Genomic DNA, 11,399 nt, shown 5'->3' with positions numbered 1-11,399 from the left:
TCCTCCAGCTATGTCCCCGGCCTCGGGGCCTCTGTCACACTTGTGTGCCGATTGATGCTCAGGTGCAGAGTCTAGCCCTGAGCTGCCCGCTCCACTTGGATGTCTGACAGGCATGTCAGACGGCATTTCCAGGCCAGAACTCCCAAATCTGTTACCCCCCGCCCCACAACCCAAACCTAGACCTCCCCGCCCCCATCGACCTCCCCGCCCCAATCGCTCTGTCCCTCCTTCACTGCATTCCTGCCTCGTTCCCTTATTCTATTTTCTCTCACACTTGGTTTTTTAAATGATTTTTTAAATGTGTGTTTATTTTTGAGAGAGAGAGAGAGAGAGAGCAGGGGACAGAGCCCGAGGTGGGGCTCCAACCCACAAACCGGGAGTTCATGACCAGAGCCCGAGTGGGACCCTCAACCTGCTGAGCCACCCAGGCGCCCCTCTCACGTTGGATTTTTTTTTTAACCTCCAAGGAGGCTAAGACTGGGTCTTGGCTGGGGGGTATTCACAGCACCTAAGGTCGTAGTGCCCGGCACAGAGCTGGCTCTCAAAATTATTTACTGACTGCAATAAAATAATGACAGTAGTCCAAGAAAGTGGGGGGTGGGGTGGGCCTGCGGAGGCTTTTAAGGGCTAAGAAGGCAAAGAAACAAAGGGGGGGGGGTGGCAAATGTATCTCTGACCCCCACTGGACACCGACTCTTTCTGACCCTGTCCGGTTACCCAGGCCTCGGGACGCCCAGTACCTTCTCGGCCCAGCACGGCAGAGCCTCCCCACCCCTCCCCCGTGCACCCCTCCGCAGCCCCCCTGCACCGCTCACCTCCAGCCTCCCAGCCCCGCCCCTTTCTGCCCGGAGCTGGGTCCTGCTTTTGGGGCGGCTCTGTGAGCACCCTGCCTGGGTGACCTGGACGGGTGGAGGAGGATTGGCTGACCCGGGCCTGGCGGGGTGGGGCAGGGCGTGCCCCTGGAGGTGCCGCCAGGATTTTAGGTCTCACCGACGGCGGTAGACATCCAGACTCGGGCTGGAACCATGGCCGAGTACGGGGTGAGAGTGTCCACGGGGGAGGCCATCGGGGCTGGCACGTGGAACAGAATAGCTGTCAGCATCGTGGGGACCCTGGGGGAGACCCCCCCACTGCCCCTGGACCATTTCGGCAAGGAGTTCAGCAAGGGCGCAGTGAGTGCCTGGCGGGGCAGGGGTGAAGGCGGAGCGGGGAGCCGGGGACGGCCTGCCTGCGGGTTACTAAATCTCTCCCCTCCAGGTGGAGGACTTCCGGGTGGCGTCGCCCCAGGACGTGGGCCGGGTGCTGCTGCTGCGATTGCACAAGGGCCCCCTGCTGCTGCCCAGCCCGGTGGGGCCGCTGGCCCGGGACGCCTGGTTCTGCAACTGGCTCCAGCTCACGCCGCCGCAGGGCGCCCCCCTCCGCTTCCCCTGCTACCAGTGGATGGAGGGCTCCGGGATCCTGACGCTGCGCGAGGGGGCGGGTGGGCAGGGCGGCGCTGGGGAGGGCGAGGCGGGCGGGGAGGAGCGAGCGTGCGGTGGTCGGGAAAGGCGAGGGGAGCGGACGGGGAAGCTGGTGTGGCCACTGGGGAGGTTGAGGGGGTAGCAGCCCGGTGTGGGGGCAGGTGACCTGATCGAGGGTGGCTGGAGTGGAGGCCAGAGCAGCTGGGGCCAGAGGGGGGCGGGTCTCTGCCCTCCTCACCCCTTCCTGTGCCCTCACAGGCAAAGTCTCCTGGGCAGACGATCACCCCGTCCTCCAGCAGCAACGCAGAGAAGAGCTGCAGGCCAGGCAGGACTCCTACCAGTGAGGAAGGGGCTCCTGCGGGGTGGGAGTGGGGCAAGGGCGCGGAGGGCGGGCATCGCTCAAGGGATGCAGGGCAGCCTGGCCAAGTCCCTGCCAGTCCTCTCCGTTGACATCAGCATCCTGTGGGAGCTTGTTCGAAATGCAAATCCCCTGGCACCTTCAGACACTGAATCAGATACTGGGGGTGGGGACGGCAATGCTGCTTTAACAAGCCTTCCAGAGGACTCTGGTGCCCAGCGAAGTCTGAAAACCACTGCTGGAAATGCCTCACCCTTGCTGGTGCCTTCCTTGCCCTGGGGCTTTTTCTTACAACCTCCTTCCTCGAAATCTGGGCAGAACCAGAAATACACCACCCCAAAGCCCAGGAAACTCACCTCGCGGGGTAGGTGAACCGAGGTCCCTGTCTCTGCTCTGGGCTCAGCCGGGAGAGCTGGGGTCCCAGAAGCCGCCCCGGCGGTGGGACGGCCGTACAGGTTGCAAGGGACCTGGGGCTACGGGTGAGGATCCCCGAGGCAGAAGGCCAGGGACTGTGCTCAAGGGGCGGGTTTTCAAAAGGTGGTGGTCTGGCCAACTCAGCCCCCGCTGGGGGCTGCTGTGTGCAGTCTGGGCCTGCCGGCTTTTGAGCAGGTCTCTGGAGAAACGACACACGCAGGCTCATTTGGTTCCTGTCTGTGGAGTGGCTTTCTTCCCTTGTGCCAAAACAAAGACCCAGGGGTTCCGAGACCTAGGGCTAGTCTGGGCCCCACTGAGGGGAGCTGTGACCCCTTAGGCATCACTTAAGCTTTACGATCTTTATTTTCTTCTGCCAAAGGAGTGAAGAATACCAATCTGATGTGTGTTATTAGCAAGAATAAATGAGAAAATGGTTAAGAACACACCTAGTCGGGACACCTGGGTGGCTCAGTCAGTTGACTGTCAGACTCTTGATTTCGGCTCAGTCACCATCTTGCGGTTCTTTGTGAGTTCAAGCCCCAAATCGGGCTCCGAGCTGACCTTGCAGCGCCTGCTTGGGATTCTGTCTCTCTCTCTCTCTCTCTCTCTCTCTCTGCCCATCCTCCTTGTGCGCTTTCTCTCCCTCCCTCTCTCTCAAGTGCCAAGCCTTGCACAAACGTGTGCCATTACTCTTGTCCCTCAGCCACCTGTGCTGCAATTGTCTAGACCCTCAGTATCGAAAGCGTGGCCTCAGGTGACCGTCAGCATGACCTGGGAACTTGTGAGAAACGCGGCCCCTTGGGCCCACCCACTGCACACCTACTAAATCAGAATCTGCGTTTCACCAAGATCTCTGGGTGAGCGCGTTCGTACATTACAGCCAGAGGAGCAGGGTTCAGCCACCACCTGGTAACAGGGTGCTTTAACGACAACTTGCTCTTTGAAGTTGTAAGTTCAGAGCCAAAGGCATTGATTGATTGAGAGGAGGAAAGACAGGCCGGGGGTCGTCAGCTCTGCTGGGATGTGATCTTAACCATTTCGCCCAAAGGGCTTCAGGCCGTGTTGTGCTAGCTCGACTTGACCTGCCGTGGGCCAGGGCAGAGTGAGTTTCTGGGCTCCCCCAAGCTCTGGGAGCCAGAGTGTCTCTCCGTGGGATGCCTTCTTGAACTCCTTCTTCACGACGGCCTCCCTCTGCGAGACGCGTCTCTGTAAGTCAGAGATTCCGTGGGCACAAGCACGAGGCCAGGCTAGCAAGCAGACAGGAAGAAACGGCCTGTGTCAAGAGGGCGCCAAATGTGGATGTGTAGTCAGATCTCATAGGCCAGAAGCCAAGGTCATTCCCTCCCTGTCTCCAGCGGTCTAGATGCTTTACTCTTCTGTCTCTCTGCAGAACAGCTTTCTGTGGGTCCCAGTCCACACAGCGGAAAATGGCCCCAAGTAAGAGTCCCCATGTGTACATGCGCTAGTCCAGATACCCAGGGAGAGACACAGCCTCTCTGGGGGTTGTTAAAAAACAACATTCAACCGAGTACGTTTTTATTCGGCGATGCACGAATCAGGCGGCATCCCACCCAGCAGATAGAAGGGAGCTCTGAGGAGCCCTGCAAAATGGAAGGCTTACTTCATAGGCAGATGCGGGGCAGAATAAGGAAGTTTCTAGCAAAGAGCAGATTGGTTCAGGCAAGGTCACCTTCCTTTGGGGAAAGGTGGGAATCTATCAGGCAGATTACCTTATGGATGCTAACCAGCTAATTCCAGATTGACTGGTTCAAGGTCACATACCTGGGAGAGGCTGAAATTGCAAATAGATTAGGTGTTGAGTCTTGGTTTGTCGACGAGGGCTTAGCATGAGTGACTCCATTTTGAACCTGATGCCTCTCTCTCTCTCTCTCTCTCCCTTTAATGTTTATTCATTTTTGAGAGACAGAGAGAGACAGACCATGAACGGGGGAGGGTCAGAGAGAGGGAGACCCAGAATCCGAAGCAGGCTCCGGGCTCCGAGCTATCAGCACAGACCCTGACGCGGGGCTCGAACTCACGGACCGCGAGATCATGACCTGAGCCGAAGTCGGACGCTCAACCGACTGAGCCGCCCAGGCGCACCCCGATGTCTCTCTTTTAACAGCCCCCATCCCTACTTTCCCCGGAAGGACTTTGCTTGGCCTACCTCTGGTCAAGTGCCCAGCCCTGCACCGGTCAGCTGTGGCCAGGGGAGAAGTCTCACTGAGGGAACACAGTGGCTCCCCCGAAGCCTTGTGGCTGTCAGGCAAGGGCAGAGCGAGGAACACCCTTGCTTGTAGAAGGGCGCTGGCTCTGCCCAGGGCCTCCGAGGGCCTACCTCTCCCTTTGCCCTAGTCAGTGGGTTCCCCGAGGCTTCTCGCTGACCGCCTTCTTGCTCCTCCCTCCAGATGGAAGACTTACCGCCCAGGCTGGCCTCGCTGCCTGGACGAGAAGACCGTGAAAGACCTAGATCTCAACATCAAATACTCTGTAACCAAGAATGTCCACTTCTACCTGAAAGCTGGCTCTGGGTAAGAAGGCCCACCCTCTCCCAACCCTGGGCCTCAGATGCCCTAGGACCCCTGCCTTCTGTCCTCCCCCACCATCAAGAATGCGGTCACACAGCCCTACCCGGGGCATAGCCTCTGCCCGCCACCCGTCCTCCCCAGACAATGCCTCCCTCCGTCAGGGGTAGTGGCTACTTCGGGCCCCGGAGGCTGCTTCAAGACTCCAGAAAGGATAAGGCCAGCTGCCAGGGGAGGGTCTCCCGGGGCCCCTTGCCCCCCGCCCACCCTCGACATCCTCTGACAGGTTTACAGAGATGACACTCAAGGGGCTGCTGTACCGCAAGGGGCTCTGGAAAAGTCTGCACGAGATGAAAAGGATGTTCAACTTCCATAAGTCCCCGGCCGCTGGTGAGGGACGTGGGCTGGGGCTCCTGACTTCTTCCCTGAGACATCCACTCTCGTAGCCGTCCGGAGCCTCAGAAAACTGAGCGCTGAGTCACCGTGTGACCCTGGGCAGGGGCCCTGTCCCTCGCTAGACCTTACCTTCTCCACAGATACAAAGGAGAGTGTAGACGGGGGCGTCCCTAACCTTCTAATGCCTCTCAGTCCAGCCGTGTTTGTTGGGCAAGTACCCATCAGACACTGAGTTAGGGGCTGCGGACACTCTCTTTGTCCCCTCAAGGCTCCCATTTGAGCCGGCGAGTGGACATGAGGCTCAAAATCAAAATAATGAGCTTTACTTGTGAAACCAGTTCGTTGGCTCCAGCGAGAGTACATCGAAGGAGGACCTGCCTCGTCTAGGGGGTGTCCTGTAAAGCTCTCCCAAGGAGGGGACTTTTATGCCGAGGCCTCCAAGCTGAGGGGGTGTCGACGGAACCAAGAATGGTGTTTGAGGGGGGCGCCTGGGGGGCTCAGTCGGTTGAGCGTCCGACTTCAGCTCAGGTCCTGATCTCATGGCGTGTGGGTTCGAGCCCCACGTCGGGCTCTCTGCTGTCAGCTCAGAGCCCGCTTGGGATTCTCTCTCTCTCTCCCGCTCTGCCCCTCCCCTGCGTGCACTCTCTCTCTCCCGAATAAATAAACATGTAAAAAAGAAATAAAAAAGAAATGGTCATCACAGGATGGTGACCTCTGCGAGGCAGTGACAGCAGAGGTGGAGTGGACCAGGTGGGGCCAGACCTACCCAGGAGGGAGCGGGAGCGGCAGAGAGAGCCCCCCCCCCCCCGCCCCCCGGCTCTGCCACAGCAGCCAGCTGGATGGGGGTGCTGTTCCCCAGATGTCAGGTGACAGGAGGGGCTGGGCCAGAGCAGGAGCCCGCGGTGGGTCCCAGATGTGCTGCGTTTAAGGCTGCTGAGTCCCGGCCTTGGGCTATCGGGTAGATGGTGGGACAGGTGCCCTGGGGACTGAGATTCGCTGCTTGGCCAACAGCAGTGGCTGAAGCCGAGGGCTGAGAGGTCGCCCCGAAGAAGGTATAGAGAAGCAAAGGGACCCGCGGATGGCCCCGGAACAGCTCTGCCCGGAAGGTGACCTTGACCTAGTCCCCTCTTCCCCACCCCCACAGAGTACGTGTATGAGCACTGGCAGGAGGACGCCTTCTTCGCCTCCCAGTTCCTAAACGGCCTCAACCCTGTCCTGATCCGCCGCTGCCGCTCCCTCCCAGAGAACTTCCCCGTCACCGATGACATGGTGGCCCCCGTGTTGGGCCCCGGGGCCAGTCTGCAGGCTGAGCTGGAGGTGAGGGGCCCGCGTCCGGGCTCTGCACACCGCCCCCTGCTGGAGGCTCAGCGTTCCTAAGGGCCGCGTGCCTGGAGCGCCCTCTCCGGGCACACTCCTCTCCCCTCCCCCGTCCTCTCCCCGCGCCGCCACCCCTGCATCCTTCAGAAAGCCAGCCGGCAGCCCCTGCTCCCCTTCTGTCTCCCGCAGAGGGGCTCCCTGTTCCTGGTGGATCACGCCATCCTCTCTGGCGTCCGCACCAACGTCATCAACGGGAAGCCTCAGTTCTCCGCAGCCCCGATGACGCTGTTGTACCAGACGCCCGGGGGAGGGCCTTTGCTGCCTCTCGCCATCCAGGTGGGCAGGGGGGCAGGGGGAGGGAGGGGGCTGGACAGGGCGGTCGGCAGGCACCCCGTGGCCTCCTCTGCCCACACCGGCTTCTCCTACAGCTCAGCCAGACCCCTGGACCCACCAGCCCCATCTTCCTGCCCAGCGACAACAAGTGGGACTGGCTGTTGGCCAAGACCTGGGTGCGAAACTCGGAGTTCTCTGTGCACGAGGCCCTCACGCACCTGCTGCAAGCGCACCTGCTCTCTGAGGTTTTCACCATGGCCACGCTGCGCCAGCTGCCCCACTGCCACCCGCTCTTCAAGGTCGGTGGCCCGGACCGTGCCCTAGGCCTGCAGGTCCCCGTCCCTCGGGGCTCTCCTCCGCCTGTCCCCATGTGGCTCTGTCCTTCCAGGCTGGGGGTGCAGCGCCCAGCCCCTGCGAGCCTGCTTTCCCACCATCGGAGCCTGGGGGAGGGGAGAGGGGGGAGGGGGACAGGGGTGAGGGAGAAAACTGCAGGTGAGAGCCAGCTGTACCCCAGAGAGGGCCCCTTCTTAGAGGAGAGCAGCTCACAGCCAGCTGCCATCCAGAAGCCCAGTTTTAGGAGAGACCTGGGGCTGGCAGATGCCAAAGTGTGAACTTGGCCTTGAGAGACCCACGGGTTTTCTGCAGATGGCGGCAGGGGTGAGGGAGCCCTGGGAGGGGAACCCGTGTCTCGAAGGTGGGCTCTGTAGGTCCCCTGGGCTCTGCTAAGCCTTCAGGTGGCCCAGATTGCTTTCCCCCAGGGTCCCGAGGCCTTCTCTGAAGGCCACGAGTATTCCCCATGGCTTTTTGGATTCTCTGATTCTTGCTTAGTCTCCTCGGTCCCAGATACAGGCCCTTCTCTATCCGCTTCAGTCCACGCTGACTCTTTCCGATCTGCAGCTCCCAGGGCCCGGTGCCCTGCGAGATGGTTCCAGTTTGCGCCACACGCCCTGGTTTCCATGGCGCGCTGCCAGCCCAGGGACTAGGAAATCACAGAATGCCAGAGCTGGGGGGCTTGTAATGTTCATCCAGGTCAGAGAGAGCAAGGTGCCAGGCCCAGATCACAGCACAAGATGCCGGTGGAGCCCAGCCCCTGGTCCTAGGTCTGGAGCCCTGATCCCTGTCCCAGGCCGCCCCTCTGGTCCCCATCGGCTCTTTCCAGGGGGAGGTCTGAGGCCAGAGGGAGCCAGGCCTCCCCCACCTCTCTCTTCTCCCACCCCTCCAGCTGTTGATCCCACACACTCGCTACACCCTTCACATCAACACTCTTGCCCGCGAGCTGCTCATCGCCCCGGGCCAGGTGGTGGAAAGGGTAAGAACTTCCTTAGGGAGGGTACAGGGGAGATGCCTGCCCTTTGGAGAAGCTGAGGCCCCGGGGTGGGGGAAGTGGGGGGGGGGCTGTCTCTCCCACCGGTGCTACCGCTATGCTTCTGGGTCCAGGGCTCTGGCACCCACAAGTCCTGTCTCCCAGTCCACAGGCATCGGCCTCGGAGGCTTCTCTGAGCTGATACAGAGGTGCATGGAAGAGCTGAGCTATACCGCCCTGTGCCTGCCCGAGGATATCCGGGCCCGAGGAGTGGAAGACATCCCGGGCTACTACTACCGGGATGATGGGCTGCAGATCTGGGGTGCGGTGGAGAGGTGAGGGGGCCAGAGAGCTGGGGGTCGGGGGAGGGCCCAGGGAGGCTCCCGACAAGGAGCAGGGCCGGACGTCAATGACACTGAATAGCGGTTGCTCCCCAGAGAGGGTCAAGGTCAAAAGTGGGGCCTGAACCCAGTGCACCTTGCAGCTTTGTCTCCGAAATAGTCAGCATCTACTACCCGAGTGACGCATCCGTGCGTGACGACAGTGAGCTCCAGGCCTGGGTGCGGGAGATCTTCTCTGAGGGCTTCCTGGGCCGAGAGGACTCAGGTACGGAGACCACGGCCCTCGGGCCCCACCCTGAGGCGCCTGCGGTGTGGCCCTGAGGACCCCGGTAGCCCCACGTCCACCCGCGTCTTCCCGCAGGGGTGCCCTCCTCGCTGGACACCCGGGAATCCCTGGTGCACTATGCCACCATGGTGATCTTCAACTGCTCTGCCAAGCACTATGCTGTTAGTGCAGGGCAGGTGAGATGGGGCAGTGCCAGGGTGGGGGGATGGAGGGGGCCAGGCTCCGGGGACTCACGTTGCCTTCTCTGCCTGCAGTTTGACTCTTCCATCTGGATGCCCAACCTACCTCCCACCATGCAGCTGCCCCCGCCCACCTCCAAAGGCCAGACAGAGCCAGAGGGGTTCATAGCTACCCTCCCAGCGGTCAATGCCACGTGTGATATCATCGTCACCCTCTGGTTGCTGAGCAAGGAGCCTGGAGACCGAGTGAGTGTGGGGCGGGGGGGCCGGGCCAGGTCCGCTCTGGGGGATGCGAGCGGATTTTGTTCCCCTCCCCACCGCCCCGGCCCAGACCCCACACTGCCGTCAAGGAGCGGGGGGTCCCTCTTCACCGCAACGGAACCTTCCCAGGGGGGCACACGAGCATGGGACGTCTCATGAGGAGGGGCAAATGATCGAACGAGTTGATCCAGAGTCACCCTGAGCTGCAAGGTGACCATGCTGGGTGGGAGGTCGCGGCACCCCCTTTAAAACTCCGACGTGAGCTTTTTAGCCCGGTCCCCAAGAGCTACCGCGGTGGTCCTCAACTGTTTGGAGGGAGGGGCAGAGGTGAGGCTCTGTGGGAGGCTTCTTCCAGGTCCCCAGGGTGGAAGGCCAAGGCGGGTCACAGCTGCTAAGCAGCCCCTACATCTGACCTTGCCGTTGCCTTCCAGCGGCCCCTGGGCACCTACCCGGAGGAGCACTTCATCGAGGAGGCCCCCCGGCGGAGCATCGCCGCCTTCCAGAGCCGCCTGGCCCAGATCTCGAAGGATATCCAGAAACGGAACAAGGAGCTGGCCCTGCCCTACACCTACCTGGACCCTCCGCTCATCGAGAACAGCGTCTCCATCTAAATCCCCTGAAGAACAGGGCCCCGTGTGACATCCCTGTGACCCCATTGATCTAACCGCCCCCCCCCCCCAGATACCCAGGCCCCCCGTATGCCTCTCCTGGGGCGACCAAACCACGTGTAACTCACCCCACACCCAAGAAAACAACAGAAACAAAACAGAGAAACAGCCCCTCCCCCCTCCCTCCTCCCCCCCAGAGAACAGGACCTCATGGGACTCACCACCATGCCTTTTGAAGACTCCAAACCTCAAAATGCCCACAGCCCCCTGAAAGGGTTTTAGGACTTTGTTTTGCTTTGCATTTTTGCATTATATTATTATATCGTGGGGCGGGGGGGGGGGGGGATATAATCCTGTCCCTGACCCCACCCACCACAGCTGAGCGGACCTAATGGTCACCTGACACAGGGCAAGCCTCCTATAGCCTGTCCAGCAGCAGAAGGACAGGCAGGTCGAGAAACTGCCCCGAGAGGTTGATAGTGACCTCTGGCCGTAGCTTTAAAATGAACAACCTACTAAAAGGGGCCCCCGGAAACAGGGCAGACCAAGTGTCTGGGGACGGGCAGGCTGTGCCCGCGTACCCTTTCTTAAAAGCCTGCTTCCAGGTCGGGCGAAAAGCTTGCCTCTTCCAAAGCAGGGTTCCACTTCCAGAGAATCACGTTGCCTTCTAGATTCAATCCTTGGTGACGGGCTTCTGGCGTTCCCCGGGCATTCTGTCATCTGCGTCTCTCTTTTCTTGCTCCAAATCAATGAGCCTTCCAAATCGATGTGTCCCTTTGAACCGACCGAATGATTCCCATCTCTGTCTCCTGTTGGAGGTTATTAGTGCTTTGGTATTTCGGGTTCACTTGTTTTTGGAAATCCGCATGGACAAAATGCAACATATATTCAAATCATTGCCTAAGCGCAGCTGTTGAGACAGAGCGGTGCTTCAGAAAGTGCCAGCACACGGCTCCTGAACTGTTCGCCCTCTGTTGGGATTGTGTAACACAAATGAGTCAGGGGCATATGGCTGTTAAGCTTTTTGGCTTCAAGCAACAGAAAACAATTCCTGATGATCAATTAAAGAAAAAAAAGTCTATGGAAAAGAAACTGAGTGTCTCGAGGCGTTAAAAACAATTAAATACGGTCCTCAGGAAGGACTGCAAACCCAGACGCTCTGGGCACAGGAACCAACGGAATGGCCAAGCTCCTACCATTTTCTGCCCTTGAATTATTGGCCTCGATATTCCCAATCCATGAGGAAGGGCATGTCTGACTGAACTTGAGTGGCAGAAACGAATAGTTGCTGTGGCAGAAAGAGTTTGGGTTCATTAAATATCTCAGGTTGGGGCGATATGACCCATTCTGGCCAATGGACTGTGGAGGAAGCAACGTATTTCACGTCCTAGATGAGGCTGTTAAACACTGGTGTGCCTCCCCCCGTCCTTCTCTCGCCCTTGAGGCTACCTGGGAGGCATGTTCCAGAAGACATGAGCCCCATCCTGCCCTTTATCACTAGACTGTGAGCTCACGAGGACCGGGTTCACAAGTGCCCACCACAGTGTCTGGCATACCGCAGGTGCTCAGTAAGTAGGTGTTGAACGGAAGAGTTAATACACAAGTGAGTCCTAACACC

General features: G+C 59.8%; 1 protein-coding gene across 1 annotated transcript; it reads left to right on the top strand.

Moving 5' to 3' along the window:
* Positions 1 to 997: 997 nt before the first annotated feature.
* ALOX15B (arachidonate 15-lipoxygenase type B) lies at positions 998 to 11,399 on the top strand. The gene is made up of 14 exons (XM_019413540.2): positions 998 to 1,172; positions 1,258 to 1,480; positions 1,719 to 1,800; positions 4,641 to 4,763; positions 5,044 to 5,147; positions 6,298 to 6,470; positions 6,660 to 6,806; positions 6,899 to 7,102; positions 8,026 to 8,112; positions 8,272 to 8,441; positions 8,591 to 8,712; positions 8,809 to 8,909; positions 8,988 to 9,158; positions 9,605 to 11,399. The coding sequence occupies exons 1-14, from the start codon at positions 1,026 to 1,028 to the stop codon at positions 9,782 to 9,784; spliced, it is 2,034 nt and encodes a 677-aa protein (XP_019269085.2). The 5' UTR covers positions 998 to 1,025; the 3' UTR covers positions 9,785 to 11,399.

This window comes from Panthera pardus, unplaced genomic scaffold, assembly GCF_024362965.1.
Source record: "Panthera pardus isolate Hobbes unplaced genomic scaffold, ASM2436296v1 HiC_scaffold_3, whole genome shotgun sequence".
Lineage (NCBI taxonomy): Eukaryota > Metazoa > Chordata > Mammalia > Carnivora > Felidae > Panthera > Panthera pardus.
The sequence above is the reverse complement of the archived record's forward strand: the minus strand, read 5'-3'. Positions and strand labels throughout refer to the sequence as shown.

Excerpts from the sequence above, each read along its gene's own strand:
- ALOX15B (XM_019413540.2), top strand. The coding sequence starts at position 1,026 with ATGGCCGAGTACGGGGTGAGAGTGTCCACGGGGGAGGCCATCGGGGCT. Across the intron at positions 1,481-1,718 it reads GACGCTGCGCGAGGGGGCGG|GCAAAGTCTCCTGGGCAGAC; the intron begins GTGGGCAGGGCG and ends GTGCCCTCACAG. Across the intron at positions 1,801-4,640 it reads GCCAGGCAGGACTCCTACCA|ATGGAAGACTTACCGCCCAG; the intron begins GTGAGGAAGGGG and ends TCCTCCCTCCAG.